This window comes from Macaca thibetana, chromosome 5 (assembly GCF_024542745.1).
Source record: "Macaca thibetana thibetana isolate TM-01 chromosome 5, ASM2454274v1, whole genome shotgun sequence".
Lineage (NCBI taxonomy): Eukaryota > Metazoa > Chordata > Mammalia > Primates > Cercopithecidae > Macaca > Macaca thibetana.
In genome coordinates, this window is record NC_065582.1 from 36905330 (window position 1) to 36929612 (window position 24283).

At 37.0% G+C, this 24283-nt stretch overlaps 2 protein-coding genes across 4 annotated transcripts in view; one reads left to right on the forward strand and one right to left on the reverse strand.

Annotated features, from left to right (window-relative positions):
* Positions 1 to 24283, forward strand: part of LOC126954972 (peptidyl-prolyl cis-trans isomerase FKBP1A) — a 1061339-nt gene that overhangs the window by 158050 nt on the left and 879006 nt on the right. The gene's annotated exons all lie outside the window — the stretch shown is intronic.
* ARFIP1 (ADP ribosylation factor interacting protein 1) overlaps positions 3031 to 24283 on the reverse strand; it is a 130596-nt gene continuing 109343 nt past the window's right edge. For all 3 annotated transcript variants that reach the window (XM_050791076.1, XM_050791074.1, XM_050791077.1), the window contains one exon: positions 3031 to 4893. In XM_050791076.1, coding sequence (XP_050647033.1) covers positions 4738 to 4893 — 156 coding nt within the window. In that variant the 3' untranslated portion in view covers positions 3031 to 4737. The remainder of the gene's footprint in view (positions 4894 to 24283) is intronic.

Sequence of the window (24283 nt, forward strand, 5' to 3'; positions counted from 1 at the left end):
TATAATGCTTTACACTCATTTGGAAAAAAAAAAAGTTTTTACAGTTTGCTGTTAATAGAACGTCAATAATCAAAGCTCCAAGATGTAGTGAGATGTATGTGGCTTACGTTCTTCTTCCTATGTGCCCTATACCAGCTAGGTGTACATGTCACCCGTAAGTTATTTATATGAACATATACACCTGTACCAAAGGGAAAGTGATATGGAAGTCGTTAGTCATAGAAAGTTACTTTTAAAATCAACAAAATGGTATCCTTTTCCTCTTACATCTTCCTTATGAATCAACAATTCATGCAATCTTTGACAGAGTTTATGGTAAAGCTTAGCTTGGACCCAAACAAAACTGTGGTTTTGGTTCTTGTGGAACAGTTTCACTTGTTTAAAACACCCAGAATTCTTAGTTCTGATGGCATACTAACCAACTAACTGCACAAGAGTAGAGTTATGGTATTCAGACTGGACCTACTTTCCTCGTATTTCTAGTCTCCTTTTTCCCTACCAGAGCTGATACCAGACTAACAAACAGTTCTCACTTAACATACATAAACTACTAAGAGTCAAACTTTATTTCATGAAAACAAAGCTGAACTTTGTAGTTTCCTGTACATTATGGTGACCACTTGACAATTTATTATAAAGGCCCATTTATGCTGGGAAACCTGTTGAACAGGAAACCTTCAAGTGGGAACATAGAACTGAATTTAATGAAAGTCCTCAAAAAATTGTTTGCATTGTCCTATTTTAATAGGTCCTGCTATACTGTAAAAATAGTAAAGGAACTGTGACCTTGGGAAAGCTTTGAAATAACGCAAAATACAACTGGTCTCCTGATCAGAAAATAGCCTCCTCACAACTGGATAGTCTTAGCTGATGTAAAAATTTGTAGTCTTGGCCGGGTGCGGTGGCTCACGCCTGTAATCCCAGCACTTTGGGAGGCCGAGGGGGGCAGATCACGAGGTCAGGAGATTGAGACCATCCTGGCTAATACGGTGAAACCCCGTCTCTACTAAAAAAAATATTTAACAAATAGCCGGGTGTGGTGGTGGGCTCCTGTAGTCCCAGCTACTTGGGAGGCTGAGGCAGGAGAATGGCGTGAACCCGGGAGGCAGAGCTTGCAGTGAGCTCAGATCGCGCCACTGCACTCCAGCCTGGGCGACAGAGCAAGACTCCCTCTAAAAAAAGAAAAAAAAAATTTGTAGTCTTAAAGGGGAATTCGATTTTTTGAAATGCCTAAATTTGGTTAAAATTGAGTGATCAAAGATTTCAGGTAGTTTCAACTCTCTCAGGCAAACTGAAAGGTTAAAAAAGAAAAAACAGAAAGAGCTACTGGCAAAGGATATTTAGGGCAATTGCAAGTAGTTATTTAAGTAGTACTTCACAAAATTAGCATCAATTATACTTGAATGCTGCAAGGAACTAGCAACTCAGACAATTTACTTTTCTTTTTCTCAACTACAGTCATCTCCAGTGAAAGCTAAAGGCGAATAGGCACATTCTGAGGTAGCTACGTTATTCTTTTAATTAACAGTTCCATGATTAGAAGAAATTTATCTTCAGTTTTTTTCAATATATATCATTTTACTTTATAATGATATAAAGTAAAACACTTTCCAAGCTCACCTGATTCCTTTTGCAGAATACTGCAAGTTAAAGGCCAGTGGAGAGACAGGCAGGCATCTTGCATACTTTGCAATGTACCTAGTATGAAGCCATTTGCAGGGAGATGGATTTTTTTCCCCCAATGGGGAAGATATTTAATACACATTAACTTTAGAAGAAACCTGACACTTTTGACACATTAATTATGCAGTTGAAATGGCAGGATTTAAAGGGGAATTCAAGTATATAGTTGCAAATACTCATGTGGCATTACATTTGGAGATGGGGGTTGGCTAAGTCAGTTTAACATATTTTGAAGCCTTGATAGTTTCATCTGTAAAAAAAGTGTGTTACATAATCTCTAAGGAACCTTCTAGTTTCACATGCTATTGGATAAGCGTCAGTAACATTATCAGTGTGTTTTGAATATGGGAAAGATGCTTCTTAAAGCCTAGATTTCAGCTAAATTGCTTTTGCAAACCCAGATAGTTCCTGGACCCTAAAATTTGGAAGCTTTGGGATAAAAAGTTTAATTTCACAGACCAGTTCCTCAGTGCATTATTTTTTTCTAGAATAACAACTTCTATTTTAATGAGAGAAAAGCCAGCCATTTCCATCCACTCCCTGCTCTCACACCCAGCATCCCCAGACTCTCCAGTTGGTGACTCTTCAGCCTTTATCTTCCTGTTTTTCTATTATTTCATTTTGTATATACAGTACTGGCTTAAAAATATACTAAACAGGTACATGTGTATGCTGTTACAGGTGTAAATTGGCACAATCTTTCTTGAAAGCAAACAGGCAATACATTACAAAGTTTTAAAAGTGTGTATATACTTGTAAGGGCCCATTTTCACTTCTAGGAATATAACCTAAGGGACTAAGTAGGTAAAAGTGCAAAGATGTAAATGTATGTTATATTAAAGGATATTCAAAATAGAGCTTATAATATTAAAATCCAAAACTAAAATATCCAACTTCAGAGGTGTTGGGTGGTTCCATGCAGTATTTATTCACTTGGGAAGGTAGTTACCTTCTATTACTTGAAATTTTCTTCTAATTCTTTTCTATAATGAACATAAATTACATTCCTAACAAAGTAAATGTGCCATTGGCTAAATATATTGATTTACTTTTTTCTTTTGCTCATGTGCCCACTATCACAATCATGGGTATTTTAAATTTATTCTGAAAAGAATCAATCCATGAAACTATTTAGCTCCTTAACTACAATAACTGTTATTGAAATGTGGTTAAGAATGGACATGTTGAGCTCTCAAAAGAGATTCACACTGAAAAAAAATAGCTTACTGAGATAAAACAATTATAAGTGACAGAAGCACCATTTTTTAAGGTTCAGAAAAGACAAATTGTGTGTCTTCAGAATTTCCAAATAGTTACTTCTTAAACTATGAAGGTCCAGAGAAACAATTTACTGCAGCAAACACTTTTAATAAGAATACAAAATTCACACCAGAGGCACATTCTGGGGAATGTAAATGAACTATCACAAGTAGTAATTCTGCTGGAAGAATAAAATAAGGCTGAGTACAAATATACAGGAAGGAATGATTTAAAATAGGTTTATGATTTACAATCACATTACATTGTATTAAGCGCTCAACACAGGCATATTAATTAAAAAGCCAGCTAAAAGGCATTTGAACATATATAACAAATCTTACAGTCCACAAAGTTCATGTGTAACGGTTATTTTAGGTACTTCATTTCAACACAGAAGAAATGAACAGGCGAGGGATGCCTCTAAAAATATTAATTTATGTCTATGACAAAAACTGAAAGAGCTTTACATTGAAAATGGATTACACTACTGACAGAACCATGTAGTGGACAGGGCAACCACATGAACACAAAACCAGTAGTGCCGAGCAACTAAAACAGTACTGGCCTTTCCAATCCTCTTTCTTCCTGGCACCACCGCACTGTCCCACATTACCTCTTCATTACCCAAATCAAAGAATCCTTCTGTTTTCCCATTCCTCAAAAGGAATGATGAAAAACCAAAGAGCAAACTCAAAAGATGATTTTTACCATAAACCTCAAATGTGGCTTAACAAGTACAAAGAAACCCAACATTTATACGTAGTGCTGCTTTCCATGGAAGGAATAGACACATCAAACATTATCCAACAGGGGTTTCTTTATGGATTTTGTACATTGGTTGAACAAGAATTACTGTATCTGAGAAGGCACATATCTGTGATTTAAGGCTTAAACGGTATTGTTACATATATGGAAGTCAATAAAAGCTGTCTATATATTCGCTTCTATCAAAATGGAATTGACCCAAAAACTAGTTTTCTAAGAACAGATTTATACTCTAGAAACCATCAAGAATTCCCATTCCCATGTCCACCTGTCAAAAAAAAAATTCTCTTAAGCAGGTTTTGTTATGAACCAAAAGAAATTGCAAACGTAACTGTCCAATGACTTTGGGTGAGGCAAATTCATAAGCTTAAAAGCCTCACAGAAATGACAATGTGATTTCTGTGCCTTTAAAAAAAAGTCTAAACAAAATTACAATGGTACAGATTCATTTTTAAAAAGGTATTTGCCACAACTCCACAAGCTAACCATTCATTAGAGCTGCTGCCTCTGTGTGGACGCTGCAGGAACACCATATAACTTTACTCTGCAAAATAGTTTCTTTTTTCTTTAATACATGAAAAGGAATCTCTTAAAGATGTTTAATATATTCATATATAAAATATCTGATGTTGATACAAATCATGTAAACCTCCCTTTGGAAAAGTTACAGTTGGCCCTCATTTCCAGGACCAAAAACCTTGAATTTTTATCTCGTCAGTGCAAATCTATAGTAGATGTTTTCAAACTACAGAAATAGCCATCAACCCTCACAATACAAAAGGATTTCTCAAAAAGGAAAATTATTGTGTTCAGATTATAGAAACTATGTTTACATTAAAACCACCCACCTTCCCATCAAATTTAACAGTTCAATTGTTAAAGTATGAAAAAGGGAAAAATTAAAGCTGTTTGTGCAAGAATCACTACAATGCTTGTCACCCCTTCCACTTCCCCCAACTCTGCTTAATTCTTGTTAGGTTTGTTTAGAAATATAACAACATGACTTTCTTTTTATTTTCTGCTTTGATTTCACTGTTCTTCAAGCCAAGATGGGGCATCCACTCCAGGGGTTTTCAATTTGATATGGAACTGTTTAAGTGTCTGTTCAAGCTGCTTCTGATTCCCAGCAAAGTAAGCGGCGATGGCATTGTGGAAAAGGACCAGCTGATTGTGCAATACTTTAACCTGTGGACAGGGCAGAGTTACAAGACCAAGCATTAACACCAATAACAATAAAATGGAGGGTGATTTATTACCTTCCTTAATTAAATAGTGTATCTCTCTTGAAGAAAAGCTGGCTTAATAATGACCAAGTATTTCACACATACCAAGTGTACACTGCCTTGCAGGGTCACTGAGCCTTTGATGACTTTTTAATTACCCTAAACAGAACAGGTCAGTTTTAAGATGCCAAAATATATACCCTGTTAAACATTTTCAAACATTAGTGAGAGGATTAATTAAAAATATCACTAAATCCTCCTCAAACTAAGTACATCCAAAATCATGTGAGATATAAAAAAGGGTAATTATATATAAGTTACACAATGTATGAATAGTGAATATGGACATCATTAAATCTAAGCTTTATGTAAGCCAAGTAGGCTAGATACTTTTAAATATTGACTTTCTTTGTAAAGAATCAAGCAAGTAGCAAGTGTTGCCCAGAAAATCAATTTACTTAAAGCTCATATGACTCTCAATTATTTTCAACTGCTTATTACTTGTGCTGATATCAAGAGTATATTTAACCAAGTCATACTACCTCTATAAGTCTTTCTTAAAGAAACAATGCATCAAAAAGATTTATAAATTGCCTCCTGAGGTTGTTTTTGTTTTGTTTTGTTTTTTGAGACAGAGTCTTGCTCTGTCACCCAGGCTGTTATGCAGTGGCACAATCTTGGCTCACTGTAACCTCTGCCTCCAGGGTTCAAGTGATTCTCATGTCTCGGCCTCCCAAGTAGCTGGGATTACCAACATGCCCACCTAATTTTTGTATTTTTGTTAGAGACAGGGTTTCACCATGTTGGCCAGGCTGGTCTCAAACTCCTGACCTCAGGTGATCTGCCTGCCTCAGCCTCCCAAAGTGCTGGGATTACAGGCATAAGCCACCAAGCCTGGCCATCTGAGGTCTTATTTACAACTGCAAAATGTTCAATAAGAATTCAGATTCCCATCCAATACGATATTCATTAAAATTGAACTTTAATAATTTTAATGATGTAAAAATATTTGAAACATGATGCTAAATGAAAAAACAGGATAGAAAATTTCTGTTTTACTATATTACACACACACACACATACACACACCACATTCTCTCTAGCCATTTCTGAAAATGATTTCCAAAACTGAGCTGGTCTCAGTTGCCTCTGCCATTGTGACTGAGTTTCAGATCTCTTCTGCAGAACAGGTTGTCAGGGACAGGTCTAAGGAGCACTTCAAGGGCAATCTGCATTGACAGAGGGTGGAAAAATCACTGTATGATGTTATATAGGAAATAATTTCTTAAGTTAGGCTTAAAAAACCCATAAATTACAAAGAAAAATACTGATAATTAAACTACATTAAAATTTAGAATTTCTTTCTTTTTTCTTTTTGAGATGGAGTCTCGCTTCTGTTGCCAGGCTGGAGTGCAGTGGCACCATCTCAGCTCACTGCAACCTCCGCCTCCGGGGTTCAAGCGATTCTCCTGCCTCCACCTCCCAAGTAGCTGGGATTACAGGCATGCACCACCACACGCAGCTAATTTTTTGTATTTTAGTAGAGACGGGGTTTCACCATGTTGGCCAAGACGGTCTCGATCTCGACCTCGTAATCTGCGTGCCTCGGCCTCCCAAAGTACTGGGATTACAGGCGTGAGCCACTGCGCCCGGCCTAAAATTTAGAATTTCTATTCATCAAAAGATAGTGAAAAGATAAGCTACATACTGGGAAAAGGTAAGCTACATACTGGGAAAAGGTATCTGTTTTATATATAACTGGCAAAGAATATGTATCTGGAATATATGAAGAACTCCCAAAAACCAAAAACAGCCCAATTAAAAAAGAGCAAATAATACAGATAAACATTTCACAGAGGAGGAAACAGGAATGGCCAATTACATCTGAGAAGATATCCAGCCTCATTAGGAAATAGGAAAATGCAAATTAAAACTAACATGGGACACCACTTTATACCCTCCACATTAGGAAAACTAAATATTATAACAACTATATACTATTGACAGGTGTATAAATATGTACAAATGTTTTTGAAAACAATCTGGCATGAACTAGTAAAATGAAAGATACAAATGCCCTATGGAACAGTAATTTTACCCCTAAGAATCTGCCGTAGAAAAACTTTCATGTGTGTTTCATGAAACATGTACAATTATGTTCATGGCAGCACTGTTTTTAGCATTAAAAAAGCAAGAAAACCACCACAAAGTTGTATATACAGGAGAGCAGATAGAGTGGTTTCTTAGCGCAATGGGGATACTATATAGGAGTAAACATAAATGAACTGTAGCTGCATGCATCATTATGGATGAAACTCTGGAGTATCAGGTTAAGCAAAACAACTTGGAGAATGCCTGTGGTAGGACTCCACTTACAGAGAGGTCAAAAACATACATAACTGAATGATATATTCATATGTGGCAAAACTACAAGAAAATCAATAGGAACAATAAACAAATTCAGAATAGGTTTATAGAGGGAGAAGAGCAGAGAGGATGAAGTAAGAGTAAAGAACAAAGGATGCTTCAAAAGTATTAATATTTGTTTCTTAACTTGGGTGGTGGGAACATGGCTGCTTTTTTTGTTATTTTTGTTACTCTTTTATATTTTGTCTGTATGTTAAACATTCTTTTGTTTATTAAAAAAGGGAAAAAGATTATGAGAGCTAAAGTCTGTCTATATCAACTTTGTGAAGACTTGCACTGTTCACAATGTTCTAATGAACTACAGACATCCCATTTTATATTCAGAGGGAAAAAACCACCTAAAATGTTACTCACCTCCATTCATATAACAGATATTACAATATTGTTATGTGTCAGGCACTACTCTAGGGGCTGGGAATGCAAGCAATCAACAAAAAAGGCAAACATCTCTTCTCAAAAGAAGTTTATGTTCTATTGAGGGAAGAAAGAGAACCATCTAACACATATAACATGTTAGATGGTGATACATGTTACAGAGAAAAATAAAGCAGCAATGTGGAATGTGAGATGTATGTATGGGTGACAGTTGCAATTAAATAGGAAGGGCTCATTGAGGAAACAGTTGAATCCAGATTTAAGGAAGTGAGAGAATAAACTTTAAGTTATCTGGAAGAAAAACATTCCAGACAGAGGAAATAGCAACCTCAAAGGGCCTGAGGTAGACAGTGTGCTTGGTATGTTTGAGAAGCACCAACAAGGCCTGTATGACTGCAGCAGAGTGAATAAGGGCCTGGTAGATGTGGTAAGATAGATAATGGGTGGCTAGATGGTGCAGGCCCTTAGATATCATTATAAAGATCTGGCTCCTTGTCTGAATGAGATGAAAAGCTACTGGTAGGTTCTAAGCAGAAAAATGACATTTAATTTAATAAACATGCAAAAGTAGAAGCAGAGAGACCTATTAGAATATTACAGCAATAACCTGGCTGAGATAATGGTGGCTTGGACTACAGTGGTAAAAGAGGAGATCATGAGAAGAGGTGGGATTCTGAATATAATGTGAAGATGAAGCCAATGGAATCTGACAACAGATCAAGATGGGAGGTGACAGAGAAAGAGAACACTTAAAGATGTGCCAAGAGTTTTGCCCCAAGCAACTAAAAGAATGAAGTTGCATTTACCGAAATGGCAAAGACTGTGAGAGGGGCAGGCATGGAAGAGGAGAAAAGGTGGGTATTAACAGCTTAGTTTCTGGACACGTTTGAGATATCTCTTAAAATAGCAGTTTGGGCTAGAGTAGTAATTTGGGAATCATTAATATACAGATGATATTTAAAGCCACATGACTAGATAAGCTTATAAGAGAGTGGACAGAGAAGTGATTCGAGGATTAAGTCATGAAAAATGAACCTTGACCCTTGTATCTCAAAATACATACAAAATTTAACTTGAAATGGATTATGGGTTCAAGTGTCAGGGCTAAAGCTCCAAAAACTTACAGAAAAAAATAAGAGAAAATCTTAATGATCTTTGGTTTGGCAGAGAGTTTTAAACAATATACACGAAGCATTAATTATAAATGAAAAACATCAATAAATTGGACCTCAAAAATATTTCTCTCTTCAAAAGACACTTACAAAAATGAAAAAGTAAGCCATATATTTGGAGAAAATATTTGCAAAACAGGTATCAAAGAACTTGATTCTAGAATACATAAAGAATTCTTGGCCGGGCACGGTGGCCCACGCCTGTAATCCCAGAACTTTGGGAGGCCGAGGTGGGCGAGTCACCTGAGGTCGGGAGTTCGAGACCAGCCTGGTCAACATGATGAAATCCTGTCTCTACTAAAAATATAAAAATTAGCTGGGCATGGTAGCGGGCACCTGTAATCCCAGCTACTCGGGAGGCTGAGGCAGGGGAATCGTTTGAAACTGGGAGGCAGAGACTGTGGTGAGCCCATATGGCACCACCGCACTCCAGTCTGGGCAACAGAGTGAAACTCCATCTCAAAAAAAAAAAAAAAAAAAAAAAAAAAAGAATTCTTACAATTCAATAAGAACAACCTAACCAAAAAGCAGGTAAAAAATTTGAACAGACATTTCATCAAGGAAAACACATATGGCAAATAAGCACATAAAAAGATGCTCAACATCTTTAGTTATTAGGAAAATCCAAATGAAAACCACAATGAGATGCTACTATACATCCACTAGAATGGCTAAAATTTAAAACCCTGGACCACAGTTCTTATTGACCAGGATGCCGAGCAACTGAAACTATCATACACAGTTGTTGGGAATGCAGAATGGTATAAGTATCTTAGAAAAGTTTGTCAGTTTCTTAAAAACTTACATGTACCTACTGTGTAACACAATTATTCCACTCCTAGGTATTTGCCTAAGAGGAATGAGAGCAAAGACTTCTACATGAAAGTTCATAATACCTGTACTTGTAATAGCTTAAAACTGAAACAACCCAAATGTCCATCAACCATTTCATGCCAGTCAGAATGGCGATTATTAAAAAGTCAAGAAACAACAGATGCTGGGAAGGCTGTGGAAAAACAGAAACACTTTTACACTGTTGGTGGGAATGTAAATTAGTTCAACCATTGTGGAAGACAGTGTGGTGATTCCTCAAGGATCTAGAACCAGAAATACCATTTGACCCAGCAATCCCATTACTGGGTATATACCCCCAAAAATATAAATCATTCTATTATAAAGATACATGCACACATATGTTTACTGCAGCACTATTCACAATGGCGAAGACATGGAATCAACCCAAATGCCCATCAATGATAGACCAGATAAAGAAAATGTACATATACAATATACAGTCATAAAAAGGAACAAGATCATGTCCTTTAGAGGGACATGGAGGTAGCTGGAAGCCATCATCCTCAGCAAACTAACACAGGAACAAAAAAACAAACACCGCATGTTCTCACTTATAAGTGGGAGCTGAACAATGAGAACACATGGACACAGGGAGGAGAACAACACACACTGGGGCCTGTCAGGGGGTTGCCGGAGGAGGGAGAGCATCAGGATAAACAGCTAATGCATTCGGGACTTAATATTTAGGTGATGGGGCCAGGCGCAGTGGCTCACATCTGTAATCCCAGCACTTTGGGAGGCTGAGGCGGGCAGATCACGAGGTCTGGAGTTCGAGACTATCATGGCCAACATGGTGAAACCTCTCTACTAAAAATCCAAAAAATGAGCTGGGCATGGTGGCATGCGCCTGTAGTCCCAGCTATTCGGGAGGCTGAGGCAGGAGAGTTGCTTGAACCATGGAAGCAAAGGTTGTTGCAGTGAGCCGAGATCCCGCCACTGCACTCCAGCTTGGCGACAGAGCGAGACTCCGTGTCAAAAAAAAAAAAAAGTAGGTGATGTGTTGATAGGTGCAGCAAACCATCAGGGCACACGTTTACCTATGTAACAGACCTGCACATCCTGCAAGTGTACCCATGAACTTAAAATAAAAATAAAAATAACTTTAAAAAAAAGAATTTTAACTTCCAATCTTTTAGAATTAGAGGAGAGAATAAAAGCAGAGTATGCGATTTAACTCATGTACTGGCCTTGCAGGGAGCTGCTGTTAATGGTCTAGAAAGTTAAGACAGTCAGAAAAAAAGTGGGAAGGGCATCCAAAAATTTTTAACTAGCCCTGCAAATGTCAATATAAGTCAGTTTGTTTACCCACCCCCGAGTAGCTGACTAAACACAGAGAGACAGCTCTTTTTGTAGCTGAGGAAGACTCGGCAGCCCACGAACAAAGGCTCAGGCTCAGTATATTCGTTGTATTTAAAATGGCCCCCCACCCCACAATGCAACTTAATCCATGGGAAATCAAAGATGGTGCTTTGCAGGATTGAATTCTAGTTTTCACAACAAAATGATACAATATCCACATCCACAAGAAACATTCTCCCAGTAATTGTTAGAAGATTGATGTGTCAAGCCTTTTAAAGTATACATATGCATCAGATCAATTCCCTGGTACAGAGGGGACCTTCGAGGATTCACAGCTTTGTAATTATAATGTAAAAACAAAAGAAAAAAACTCCAAATGGAAATGAAGCATAAAATTTCATCCTCAAATATAAGAAGCTATTTTTTTTTTTTCTAAAAAGCTAATTGTTCTCACTCTGGCTTATAACAGATAATTTACCTCATTTTTCTATTAGTATTGATTACTGTAATCTAGTACAAGCTTAATTTTGGTAGTGTATCTTCTAAATCAGATACAAATTTACCTAAGAATAGTGTGTTGACTCATCCAATCAAAACATAATGAACAATCCTCAAGATGAATATTCTTTTTCAAGTAAATGAATTAAAAACTTAGAATATTTTCTGCCTATTTTTTATTAACTAATTTGCACTATGATATGCATTTGTATAACATCCTCAATGCCATTCTGCCTGATATGCTACAGAGAATCCTCAGAACATTTTGGTTATTAAATACATTGAAATAATTACCAATTAAAAAGGGAATAATTAAGTAGTATTAGAAAAGCAATTACAACTTTTAAAATAAGAAATTTTTGTAATTTTGAGAATCGTGCTGTTACTATACAAGCAGTTTCAGTAGAACATAAAATTATTATTTCAGTTTATTTCATTTACTTGGTTTATCAGGTTCACTTTACCAGGCAATTTGACCTTGTAAAGGTCAACCTGGGAAAGATTCTGGTTTCTCAAATACAGCTGGCTTTCAGAGAGAGACAAAGAAAGTGAAGTGATAGGAAGTTCAAATCCCACTTTTAGGAGAAAGGACAAAAAGCCAAAATGTTCCAGGACATATTTCAGGGTCTTTACCTTTTTTCAATTTACTTCTATATTTAAGCTATCAGCCCACAGGAACTGAGGAGCACAGAATGAAAGAAAGAGCAGGTATTTTTGGTAGACTATGCTTTGTTATGGTGGGGGAGCACTAACTTTTGGAAACACCTTCTATATGACACATAATGCATTACCCTTACATCTATTCTGCTTAGCCTCCCCCCGCCCCCGCGCACACAGAGACGGGGTTTCACTCTGTTGCCCAAGCTAGAGTGCAGCAATACAATGATAGCTCACTGCAGCCTTGATCCCCTTGGTTCAAGTGATCCTCCTACCTCAGCCTCCTGAATAACTAGGAATAATGGCGCGCATCACCGTGCCTGGCTAACTTTTTTATTTTCTGTAGAGACAGGGTCTCGCTATGTTGCTTAGGCTGGTCTCAAACTCTTGGCTGCAGGTGATTCTCCCACCCTGGACTACCTAAGCACTAGGATTACAGGTGTGAGCCACTACATCTGGCCTTGTACAGTCTTCAGTCCTTGATACAGTTGAAAAACAAAAAATAAAGAAAACTCAGAAAGTTAAGTAATCTGCCTAAGGTTAGACAGGTGATAGATGGACTGAGACCTGGGGAACACAGGAATGTCTTATTCCAAGAGTGATCTGCGTCCTTTCACCTATTTTAATCTGCTTCTATTCATGGGCAATAAACATTTTAGAAACCTTTTAAACAAAATTTGAAACAGACAAGAAAGGGCAGCAGAGCACTTAAAGGAAAAGTGGTAGTGTAGAAAAGATACACAGCACTTTCAACTTGTTCCCAATTTTGTCTCTGGCCCTGAAGTTGTATTAAAACATCCTTGGGACAAGGACCTAACACAGGATTGGAGCAGACGAAAGAAATAAAAGTTAATTCTTGCTAAAACTATGAAGATTAATAAAACATTAAACTTTTATATAATCTTCCCATATTTACAGAGTAGGAAAAAGTCTTTATTGAACTATTTATGTCCTAAGTTAGAAATGATTTAAAATATAAAATATTAATACAACAAAAAGGCAGAGATTTAAAACAGGAGCAAAAAAAAGTTAGAGGTAACGATTATAATGGAATGGCGGCAAATTTGACAAATGTTGAAAACCTAACATCAGAAACAATTACAGCAATTTAGAAATATACTAAATCATTGCAAACTCACTTAGGAAGAACTTTCATAAAGATCTGCCAAACAAAGAACAAAACCACTATGGCAACATCTGTTCAGTGACCTAAACATATAATACTTTAATTGTTAAAGGGCAAAACAAACTCTAACACTGACTACTAAGGCAGAAAGACAAGCTGGAGTTTTAAACAGAAACTAGGTAACTGAAATTTAAGAGCAGAACTCACAGATGATGCCAAGTGGACTACACTGAAAACTTTCTCTTGCCTACACAGCATGTATCAATAGAATATAAATAACATTTACAAACTTACTGACTGAAAAAACTAGTGATATCACTACCTTGTCAACATCAAAATCATATAAAAGGCAGTTTATTTCTACCAAATGAACTTTTTCCAAATGAAATTTAGATCATATGACCTTCTTATTCAGGGGCACTAAATTTGTTTAAAAAAGCAATTTCCTGTTAAAATAAGTTATTAGTCTTCATTTATTTAGGGTGGTGCAAAAGTAATTGCAGGTTTTGCCACTGAAAGTAACGGCAAAAACCGCAATTACTTTTGCACCAACCTAGTATTTATGATTGTTACGTTCTTCAAAGCAGTTACTGGCTTTCCCAATAATTCAATGAAATAGGGGTTTATATTAAATGTACGAAAATATTGGGATAGTAGCTGGCTGTAGGAAAAAGGTGTGTGAGAAAAAGGTGAAACAAATCATTTTTTAGTAAGAGGTCCCCAACCGCTAATATGTAAGGTATCAACTCCTTTCTTTACTCTTATTAAAAAATATACCATTCTATGCTTTCCTGCCTATCACTGAACTTTTCCCAGAAAGTGATCAGAAGAATATCAGGCAAGAAAATATACCTGCCTTGGCCTTTTATTAGGTTTGTGGGGCATACTTTTATTAGTTTGCAATGGCTTTGGAAATGCCTGTCATGTTAAAGCAACTACTGGTTGAGAAAGAGAAACACTATAAAAAATACGGTTGTGGCCATTGGGAATGGAGTGAGAGAAGGAAAGACAAATATGAACTACAAGTGGGGTAGAAAAATAGATTTGTACATTTTTCTGATGCATTGGGATAGGTTTCAACAAATCACTGACAAGCAGAGGGTTAAAAAAAAGTCCTTACAGAAGGAAAAACAAAGGCAGAGTTCTGAAGATAACTGATGAAACATGACCTATAGACTCCAGTAACAGCAGGTCACAGAACAGTGGTGATGTCTTATAATTCTTTATCCAAGAATTAGATACGTTAACATTCTAAGTGCGGAGATTTTCTCACCTTTAGCAAAAAAAGTCTATTGCCTTTTTTGTTCTATAATTTTACAGGGTTAGTTCCCGCTCTTCAATCCCTCCCTCCCTTCTCCCTCTCTCCTTTTCTCCTTCCTTTCCTTCCTTCCATCCTTCCTTCCTTCCAAGAGCTCCAAGTTTAGACATGATCAATACAGCTTCTGTTTTCCAAGGTTATCTTTCCATCTTCTCTCTCTGCTATCTTAACAATCTCACCTTGGGCAGCATTACAGCATTGTATTATACTTAACTAAAAGCAGGGCTGTGGAGTCAGAGAGATCTAGATTTGAATCCTGGTCTGGCTGTGAGACTTTCAGCAAACTACTTAACCTCTCTGAACCCCAGCATTATCATCTGTGCACTGGTATATAATCATCTAGATCACATATTATACAGATATAGGTATTATATAAAAATCCTTATATAATCTCCATTTACAGATTATAGTACTCAAAGATTAGTGTCCATCGACTCACTCAATACTCAAATGTAGGAAGGCCGTGCTCTATAGATGCATCCATGGAGCACCTCTAGGGGCAAAAACAGACTAGCAGGCAATCACAACATAGTACGATATGTGCTTTAACTGGAGAAAGGCCTAGGCACTATGGGGAGGAGGGAGGGATGAACACACTTTCAAGTTGGCAGAGAAAACATCAAGTATCATAAATTACCATCTGATCTCCGAGTCCAAAATCAATTTAAGTACAAAAGAGTAGGTAAGGAATTGGGTATTTCATTTCATCAACGAGGTGAGAGATATAAAGTTATTTCAAAAAAGTTGGGAGATTGTTACAAACCTAACAGAGAAGTGTGACAATCATGGGCTTGACAGCATTGAATCCTCTTTACAAAACCACACAGAAGTCCATAGTTACAGAATTAGGGGTAGTGAGATCCCAGGAATAGCATGGGAGGCCATAGGGAATAGAAAGAGGAGGGGATCCCACCAATGTTTTCTTTTTTTACCCATCCTATAACTTCTCTCAGAACTTTACCCCATTCCTGATCTCAAGTTCAGAATTAGTCCCTGTACCTTGAGGTATTCACAAAATCCCTATGAAATCCAGAAAAAAGCGATAAATATATAGGCAGGTGTTGGACGGGGTGGAGGGAGTCACTGAATTCCATATTTAGATAATAAGAAACAGAAAGCTCAGGTATCTAGATCTGCTGGAGCTATCTGGTAAGTGACAAAATGGTGTCAAGTCACCGCAGGGATCAGCAGACCCTGTGCTCACCAGCCTTTGGATACTGGGCAATAGGAACCAGTCAAACCAATGGCCCATCCAAAGGAAAAGCCTTATCAAAATTTTTTATGATAAAGCATTACTCTTCTTTTTAAAAAGCCTGTAAGTAGTAATAGTATGCTGTGCTTCAAGAAGGGAACAGATGATTCAACAGAAGTTTACAAATCACTTAAACATATGATCCAGGGTTTCTCCAAGAATTTTTTTTCTGACCCCTTCCTACCTATGCACGTTACCCATTCTTGTGTGGTCCTGCTCAAGTCAAACTGCCTAGCTTACCAGGTACTTTGAGCCCACACTAATATTTTTCTTCATCAAATTCTGTATTTCTTTCTCATCTTTAAGTTAGTGTTTTATATATAATTGATTTTATTTAAATTCCTCCATTAGACTGTAAGTTGCCTCTCCGCAGGGAGTTTGTGATAATACCTTATATGGTTCTTTAGGATCAGGCATAATTGCACAAAACAAGCACCTTAAAATACTTAAGGTCAATTTTTTAAAAAGTATCTTTGAAAATTTAAGGGAAGAAATAAGGATAGAAAATCAGGATGTTATTAAGTTTATGAGGAATGAGGAAAAAAGTTATGAATATTTTAACAGTATAGGTGAGTCATGGAAAGAAATTATGGTCAACATGAAAACGCTGAGTCATTACTGAGAGAATTTCAAGAAAAAGTTAAAAAGAACATTGCAAAGTCAAATTCTTAAACACTGCTAGTGTCTTCTGAGACTTTACTCAGAAATACTAAAGGTTTTACTTTTAAGCAAACTGAAGGAACCATAACTACAAAGAACTAAAAAAGTATAGCAATGTCACAGCCATAAAGACCCAGTACCATCATCAACAGCACAACCAATGCAGTTATTAGTGATCTGTTCAAGTATCACATTGATCACTTAAAAACTCTCCTTTATCACAAAACCTGGCAAATCAAGTTGAATAATACCCAAGGCTGGCAAAATAAGTGAAATGTGGATCTGAAGAGCACACATGTGTATCAACCATTAGAACAGATACATCACAGCAATAATGATTAAAAAGTAAATTTTTAAAGTGAATTCTTTTCATTCAAAGTGAAAGGAACAATTCCCTCACCTCCAACATATACAGCAGAATAAGAAACTCTAATCCTACTCTATAGTAAGTTGATGGCTTCTGACCAAAAAGGGTTAGAAAAGACGTAAGTACCTTATGATTACTGAAAAAGAACCAAGTCTATAAGAACAGTAATTCATGATTATAAAGCTATCCTTCCTGGAAAGCTTTTCAATACTGAATACAAAATATCCCTCCCTTACAAAAATTGTCATGCCAGAATCTTAGCACAACTGACAACAAAAACTATATGAATTGGTTAGCTAGGTGTGCTTCTCGCCAGCACCCACTCAGGCTTTCATCCCTACTCACTCTTCAACAATTACCATTACCTTGATTTATTCCAAACAGGTATGGGTTGGATGAGTCTAGTTTAAAAATCAATGTACAACTCACAATTCTTGTTGGTTGCATGGTTTATATAAGGTAGTTAATTTCAGCCTCATTTCCAAAGAGAGAAAAAGGAGGCAATGCAAACCACAAGCAAATTTTTCCTCCTCCATGTGGGTTTAGAAAGACAAACCACTAACAGCAGCAAATGTTGCACCATATGTTAAAATATTCAAAATATTTTCCTCTATAAATGAAAGGTACGATATCGCACTATTTCTACTCTGTCATCTAAGAATGATGTTGCAACAGAACTCACATTCTAAGTTAACTTTTTCTATTCTCTCCAACACAGAATTAATCATCTAATTTTGAGCTAAGAGGAAAATTAAAGACTATATTTGGGAAATACAAGTCTATTTTAAGTCTCAATTTGGAAAAAAGATAAGGCATAGTATTTAAAAAACATTTTCTAGCTAACTTATTTTCCTATCTTTTTAAAAGTATTATTTTTTTGAATACGTTAAGACATATATGTGGTTTAAAATTAAAAGGATACAAAAAGTATACAATGAGAGGTTTCATTTTCATTCCTGTTTCCATTCACCCTGTTCCCTCTATAGGTAACTGATTATTAATCCTTCCAGTTTTTCTTTATGCAAATATAAGAAAATGTGATTATACATTCTTCTTTTCTTACACAAAAGATACTGTACAATAAACACTACTTTGTACTTTGCTCTTTTCATTTAATTGTCTGTCCTGAGGAGCTATCATTAGCATTCTCATTTTTTTAAATAGCTGTAAAATATTTCACTGTATAAAAAAACCAGTTTATTCAATTAGTCCTTTACTGCTGAACCATTGAGTTCTTTCTCATCTTTAGAAATAACAAGTGATGCTACAATGAATAACATTGTACCTATGTCATTTCATCTCTGTGTAGGCCCTAAACTACCTCTCCAGTTTCATCCAGTGCTATTTCTTCCCTGTCCCCATTATGCTCTGGCCTCACTGACTGTCAACATACGCTGTTCCTTCTATTTAAAATCTCACTCCATCACATACCTTTACCTTACCCCTCTCTCTTTGTATCTTGGCCCTAATATCACTGCCTCAGGGAAGCCTTCCATGATACCCCAGGCCCTCCCCCACAACACACACACCTGGCCAAGTTCTCTGTATACCCACATGACATTTCTATTTTCCCTTCATCACATTTACCATAGCTTGTATTTACGTAATTGTTTGGTTAATGCCTATTTCTCTTACCTGACTATAAGCTCTATGAGTGTAAGACCATTATACCTCTATCACCTAACTCAGTGACTGGCATATAAAAAGCAATCCACAAGACCTGGCATGGCAGCTCATGCCTATAATCCTAGCTCTTTGGGAGGCTGAGGCAGAACGACTGCTTGAGGCCAGGAGTTTGAAAACAGCCTGGGCAATAGAGTGAAACTCTGTCTCCACAAAAAAATAAAAAAATTATCCAGGCCTTGTGGCACATGCCTGTCATCCCATCTACTCTAAAGCCTGAGGTGGGAGGACTGCTTGAGCCTGGGAGGTACAGGCTACAGTGAGCCATGATCACACCACTGTACTCTAGCCTGGATGACAGAACAAGACCTTATCTCAAAAAAAAAAAAAAAAAAAAAGAAAAAAGAAAAGCCAAGTGCAGTGTCATGTACCAGTAGTCTCAGCTACTTGGAAGGCTGAAGTAGGAGGATCATTTATGGCTAGGAGTTCAAGACTACAATAAGCTATGATTGTATCACTGTACTCTAGCCTGGGCAACACAGTGAGACCCTGTCTCAAATAACTAAATAAATAAAAATAAAAAAAGAACTCCACCAATATTTGCTGAATAAAGGAATAAAATGTCAAAGGTGCCAATTATACATCAGTCTTACTGTTTTACATGTATTTGTTTTACCTTTAAATATCCCTGAAGCTTTCAGTTCACTCCATTTCCACTATCACTACTGTAATCCAACTACCTACCATCTCCTGTCTAAGCTACTATACCTACTCTTAGGCCCTACTAAGATCTATCCTCCATATTTTAGACCTATCATTTGCTAAGAAGTATTTCAAGGGCTTCCCACTGATACTAAACTTTTCACTAATATGGCCTATCAGGGCTACATAGTCTGGCCGTCACTTACCTCTCCAGCTGTTTCTCTATGCTCTGGTCACACTGGCTCCAGTTACATTCATTCTTTCACCATACCACACCCTTTCCTGCCATAAGGCAGTTACACATGCTGGTATTTCTTCCTGGAATACTCTCTGGTTCTCAGTTTCTCACTTTCTCAAGTGATATTAATGTTCAGCATCACACCCTCATGGAGGCCTTCCCCAACCACTCTTAACTGACCATGTACCTTCCCTTGAGAGCACCAGTCACAGCCAAAATTCAGTCTGGAAGTAAAGTTGCATGAATAAGAGAATGACTCACAGGATCCAAATGTAGGTGATAGTATTTGGCACAGTGTTGAAAGGCAGGTTCTTCTGTGTCCAGCACTATGAACTCCCTGGTTGCTTGTTACGCTTACAGACATCAATCCATAAATGCTTATTTTAAAATTTAGAACCAGGTAGTTCTTTCACCTATATAATTTAATCTCACTTTCCCTAGGAGCACACACCAAGAAGTACTACTGTTTTTGCTTTGGAAGTAAAGGTGACATTAAGTTACTGGCATGAATATTTTTAAAGTACTCAAGAAGAAATTGGGGTTCTTTTTCTTCTGACAATAGGAAAAGAGATTTCAAGAATGTATCTCCTTGTACACATTAGGTATTAACATGCTCCTTAAATTTTGGCAACAAGTATCTTTTTTAAATTCTGAGGTTTATATTTTTTCCTCTCAAAGAGAAGTTTTAGTAAGCAAAGAATACCTCTGCCCTCAAAGTTTTCCCAAACCTTTAGTGTATTTTTACAAAAAAAGTACTAGGCTTCGAGCATTTTTTCTTTTTTTTTTTTTGAGACAGAGTCTCGCTCTGTCACCCAGGCTGGAGTGTAGTGGTGCCATCTGGGCTCACTGCAACCTCTGCCTCCCGGGTTCAAATGATTCTCCTCCCTCAGCCTGGGGAGTAACTGGAATTACAGGCACGTCAGGCTAATTTTTGCATTTTTAATAGAGACGAGGTTTCACCATGTTGGCCAGGCTGGTTTCAAACTCCTAACCTCAAGGGATTCGTCCACCTCGGCCTCCCAAAGTGCTGAGATTACAGGCGTGTTAAATAATATATTAGAAAAGAAATCTTAATATACAGGAATGTTATTGTATTGTGATTATATATGAAACAATGTGAGTGAAAACAACAGTTTTCATATCAATCTAAGATTAGGAATGACTATAAATTTTAAGAAATATTATTTTTTAATTAAGTAACTATATAAATCAAATATGTGTCCAGGTTGATCCCAAGTCTGGTTCATCCTTTTCTGCCTCCTCTGTCATCCTTTAAATCACTAAAATATAACATAATAATGAAACAAACCTGCATTTAATGGTTATAGCTAATTTAACTGACATTACCTTGGGGTAGGAGTATATTTTATACTTCTTAAGAATAAAATCCTTACTTTTTATATTTATACACCAAACTGCTTTGTTGAATCTTCTGATACATTCAGATCCCACTCCCAATATATTCATAGCCCTTAAGATTTATCATTCCCAAGTTAAATTACACCTTAAAGAAAAAATTAACCTTCAACTATTTTTTCACATCTTTATAGTTCCAAGCCACATAAAAAGCTATCTAAAAAAAAAAAAATGAGTCGCTTACATTGATCTGCATATTTTTCTTTAACTTTTTGCCTCCTCTTTCCATGCAAACAGTAAACACTGCAGAAAACAGAAGCATTTCTGAGAGACTATGCTTGCCCTCACGAAAAAAAAAGAGTGAGGTAATCAGGATTCCGCCTTTTATCCTCTCCTAGTTGACTTTCATTCACTTCCATCTCCTTCCAATTCCTGTAGTGCACCTCTAATTCTGGGAAGAAAGCAAACATGCACTTGCTGAATGAGTACTATATACCTGCACCATTGCTAGGCTTTATGAGGGCTGTAAATGAAAGCATGGTATCTACTCTCACAAAGTCTACAAAGCACCAGAAACATCTATTATTCTTTCTCTTTACTAAAGTAGCCTATGTTTTGTTTTGAACCCTGAATGAAACAATTAACAGGTAAACAAACTGCCTTAAGTCACAAAATAGCTCAAGTTACATTATTTAAAGGTCTCAAAAAGGAGAAATACTGATGAAAGGAGAAACATTAGAAGACTAATGAGCTATGTCTTTACTGCTACACAACGCAGTGCGGTTTAGTGAACAAAGAAGAGAATATCAGAGATGAATAAGGACTGTAGGTTAAAGGCAAACACAACCAAATCACGGGGGTGAAGAGACGGAAAGTATGAACTATAAATAGTAGAACAACACATGTTTTTATTAAGGGTAAATGACAAATACCCTTAGGTGCACTTATCACGCACATATGCAGAAATGTGAGTATCTGATACACCTTACCTCTTTGTTTTGCCATAGGGAAGAAAGGCTAGACTAAGTACATATAAACACAATTTTATACCTAAGAACCTAACTCCTGATCCGCCTCAAAATTTAAAAAAAGTTCTAAGAGGAAACAAACAAAAACACTAGATGCTAAAGCTTATTACTATTGTACCATACTCAAGGACTACTTGCTTTTACTTTATGCCCTATTCTCGTTATTTGGTTTTCTGGCTTCTCATTTTAGAAGAGAAGCGTTGCGAAAAGATATTCCAAAAGCCATGATGTGAGAACCAAAAGAATGCCAAAAACAGAGAGAGAAAAGCTGCAAAAACAGGTGTATATACTGCAGTAGTCTTTAGGACATTATCAAATTACAGAACAGCACATTCATTGATGTTTCATTTCTTCCTGTTAAGAAATAGGACCACTAGCAGGATGTGGTGGCGTGCGCCTGTAGTCCCAAATGCTTGGGAGGCTGAGGTGGGAAAATTGCTTGAGTCCAGAAGTTCAAATCTAACCTGGCCACATAGTGAGATCCAGTATCTTTAAAAAAAAAATCAGGGGATGGGGAGTGGTTGGGGGGAAGAAATAGGAAGAGTATACTATATACTTTCTTCAAATTAAAGTGTTGGGCCTGGTGCAGTGGCTCATGCCTGTAATCCCAGCACTTTGGGAAGCAAAGGCGGGTGGATCACTTGAGGTCAGGAGTTCGAGACCAGTCTGGCCAACATGGTGAAACTCGTCTCCACTTAAAAAAAAAAAAAAAAAAAAAATTAGCTGGGCATGATGGCACACACCTGTAATACCAGTTACAGGGAGGCTGAGGAAAGAGAATGGCTTGAACCCAGGAGGTGGAGGTTGTAGTAAGCCGAGATTGCATCACTGCACTCCAGCCTGGGCAACATAGCGAGACTCCATCTCAAACAAAAACAAAAAGAAATAAATGGACAAACAAATTAAAGTGCTAAGTAGATTACCTGGCAACCATACATAAAAGAGATGTTGAGGTACAAAATCACCCACAGTTTAACAAAAGAACAAAAAACCTAGACTTGAGGCAGTTCAAATTACCAAGGAAGCAAACAGGGATGATAGACAGTTCCTAAGCTAAAAACCTGCTTTTCCTTCCTTTTTAAGCTATTAAAAATAACAGAAAAGAGTAAATGTTGCTCAACAACAACAAAAAAAAACAAAGAAAAGTTTTCTCATGGATCTCTGTTTTCTTCTAAATGACAATTACTACTTAAAATAACAGTCCAACAATACTTCTTTATCGTTTTGAAGAGTTAAATAAAAAACATATGAAGACCAAAGCTTCTTTATAGATTTTACTTTAGACACAGCTGATTACTCAGTTCAAATTCAAACTTGCCTTGACGACAACTGTGGAAAGCCAAAACAAAGAATATCTATGCTATCTGCTGTAGTCTGAATGTTTGTGTCCCTGTCAAATTCAAATGCTGAAATCTTCACCCCCAATGTGACGGTGTTAGAAGGTACTAATCACCTTTGGGAGGTGATTAGGCCATGGGGGTACAGTCCTCATAAATGGGATTAGTGCCCCCATAATACAGGAATGGGAGGGAGCCCTCCCTGTTCCACCATGTGAGGACATAGCAAGGAGCCATTTATGAGTCAGAAGGTGGGCCCTCACCAGACATTGGTACCTTCATTGTGAACTTCCCAGACACTAGAACTGAAAGGAATAATTCTCTCTTGTTTATAAGCTACTCAGTTGATGGTATTTTGTTACAGCAGCCCAAAAAGACGAAGACATCATCTAAGAATATAAAATCCTTGAGAAAAGAAGCAATTTTCTATTATTATTTAATAGTAGTAATAACATTATTCTTAAAGCAATGACTTCCAAGCCTTTATATCTGAAGCCCTGACTGTTCATCCAAACTGTAAACACGCATCATCAAATTCCTACCAATTGTTTCCACTTGAGTATTCTGTCATCATTTCTCAAACTAAACACTGGATCAAATAGAAAAAATTCCCAATCCTTTTACCTTTACCGCCTTCAGGCCACACCAGCTTCCTATTTCAATTTTCCGACCCCTGTCATGCAGCCTTAAAATCACCATATTCCTTCCTTCCTGCTGCTATTGCAAAGACCCTAGTTCAGGCTCTTAATCATTTCATTTGGCTATAAAAGATTCCTCATTAGTATGTGTGCTTCTACTTTCTTTCTTCCTTTAAGAAAGAAAGAGTCTTTCTAAATGACTTTTTCCTGCTACTCTCAACTTTAAAAATTCTTCAATATTTACAAGATAAAATTAGAAGTAAGATCCTTCTGACTGACATTTAAAATTTATAGAGATGACCTGGCTGTCTATGAAGGTGTCTCCTTCTTCCCTCCCTACTCAGTGTAAGTCCCTTCCAAGGCCACAATTCAAAGTCTGTATGTGGTCAAGGCTTGGTATAATCTGGCTTCCAATTACCATTTG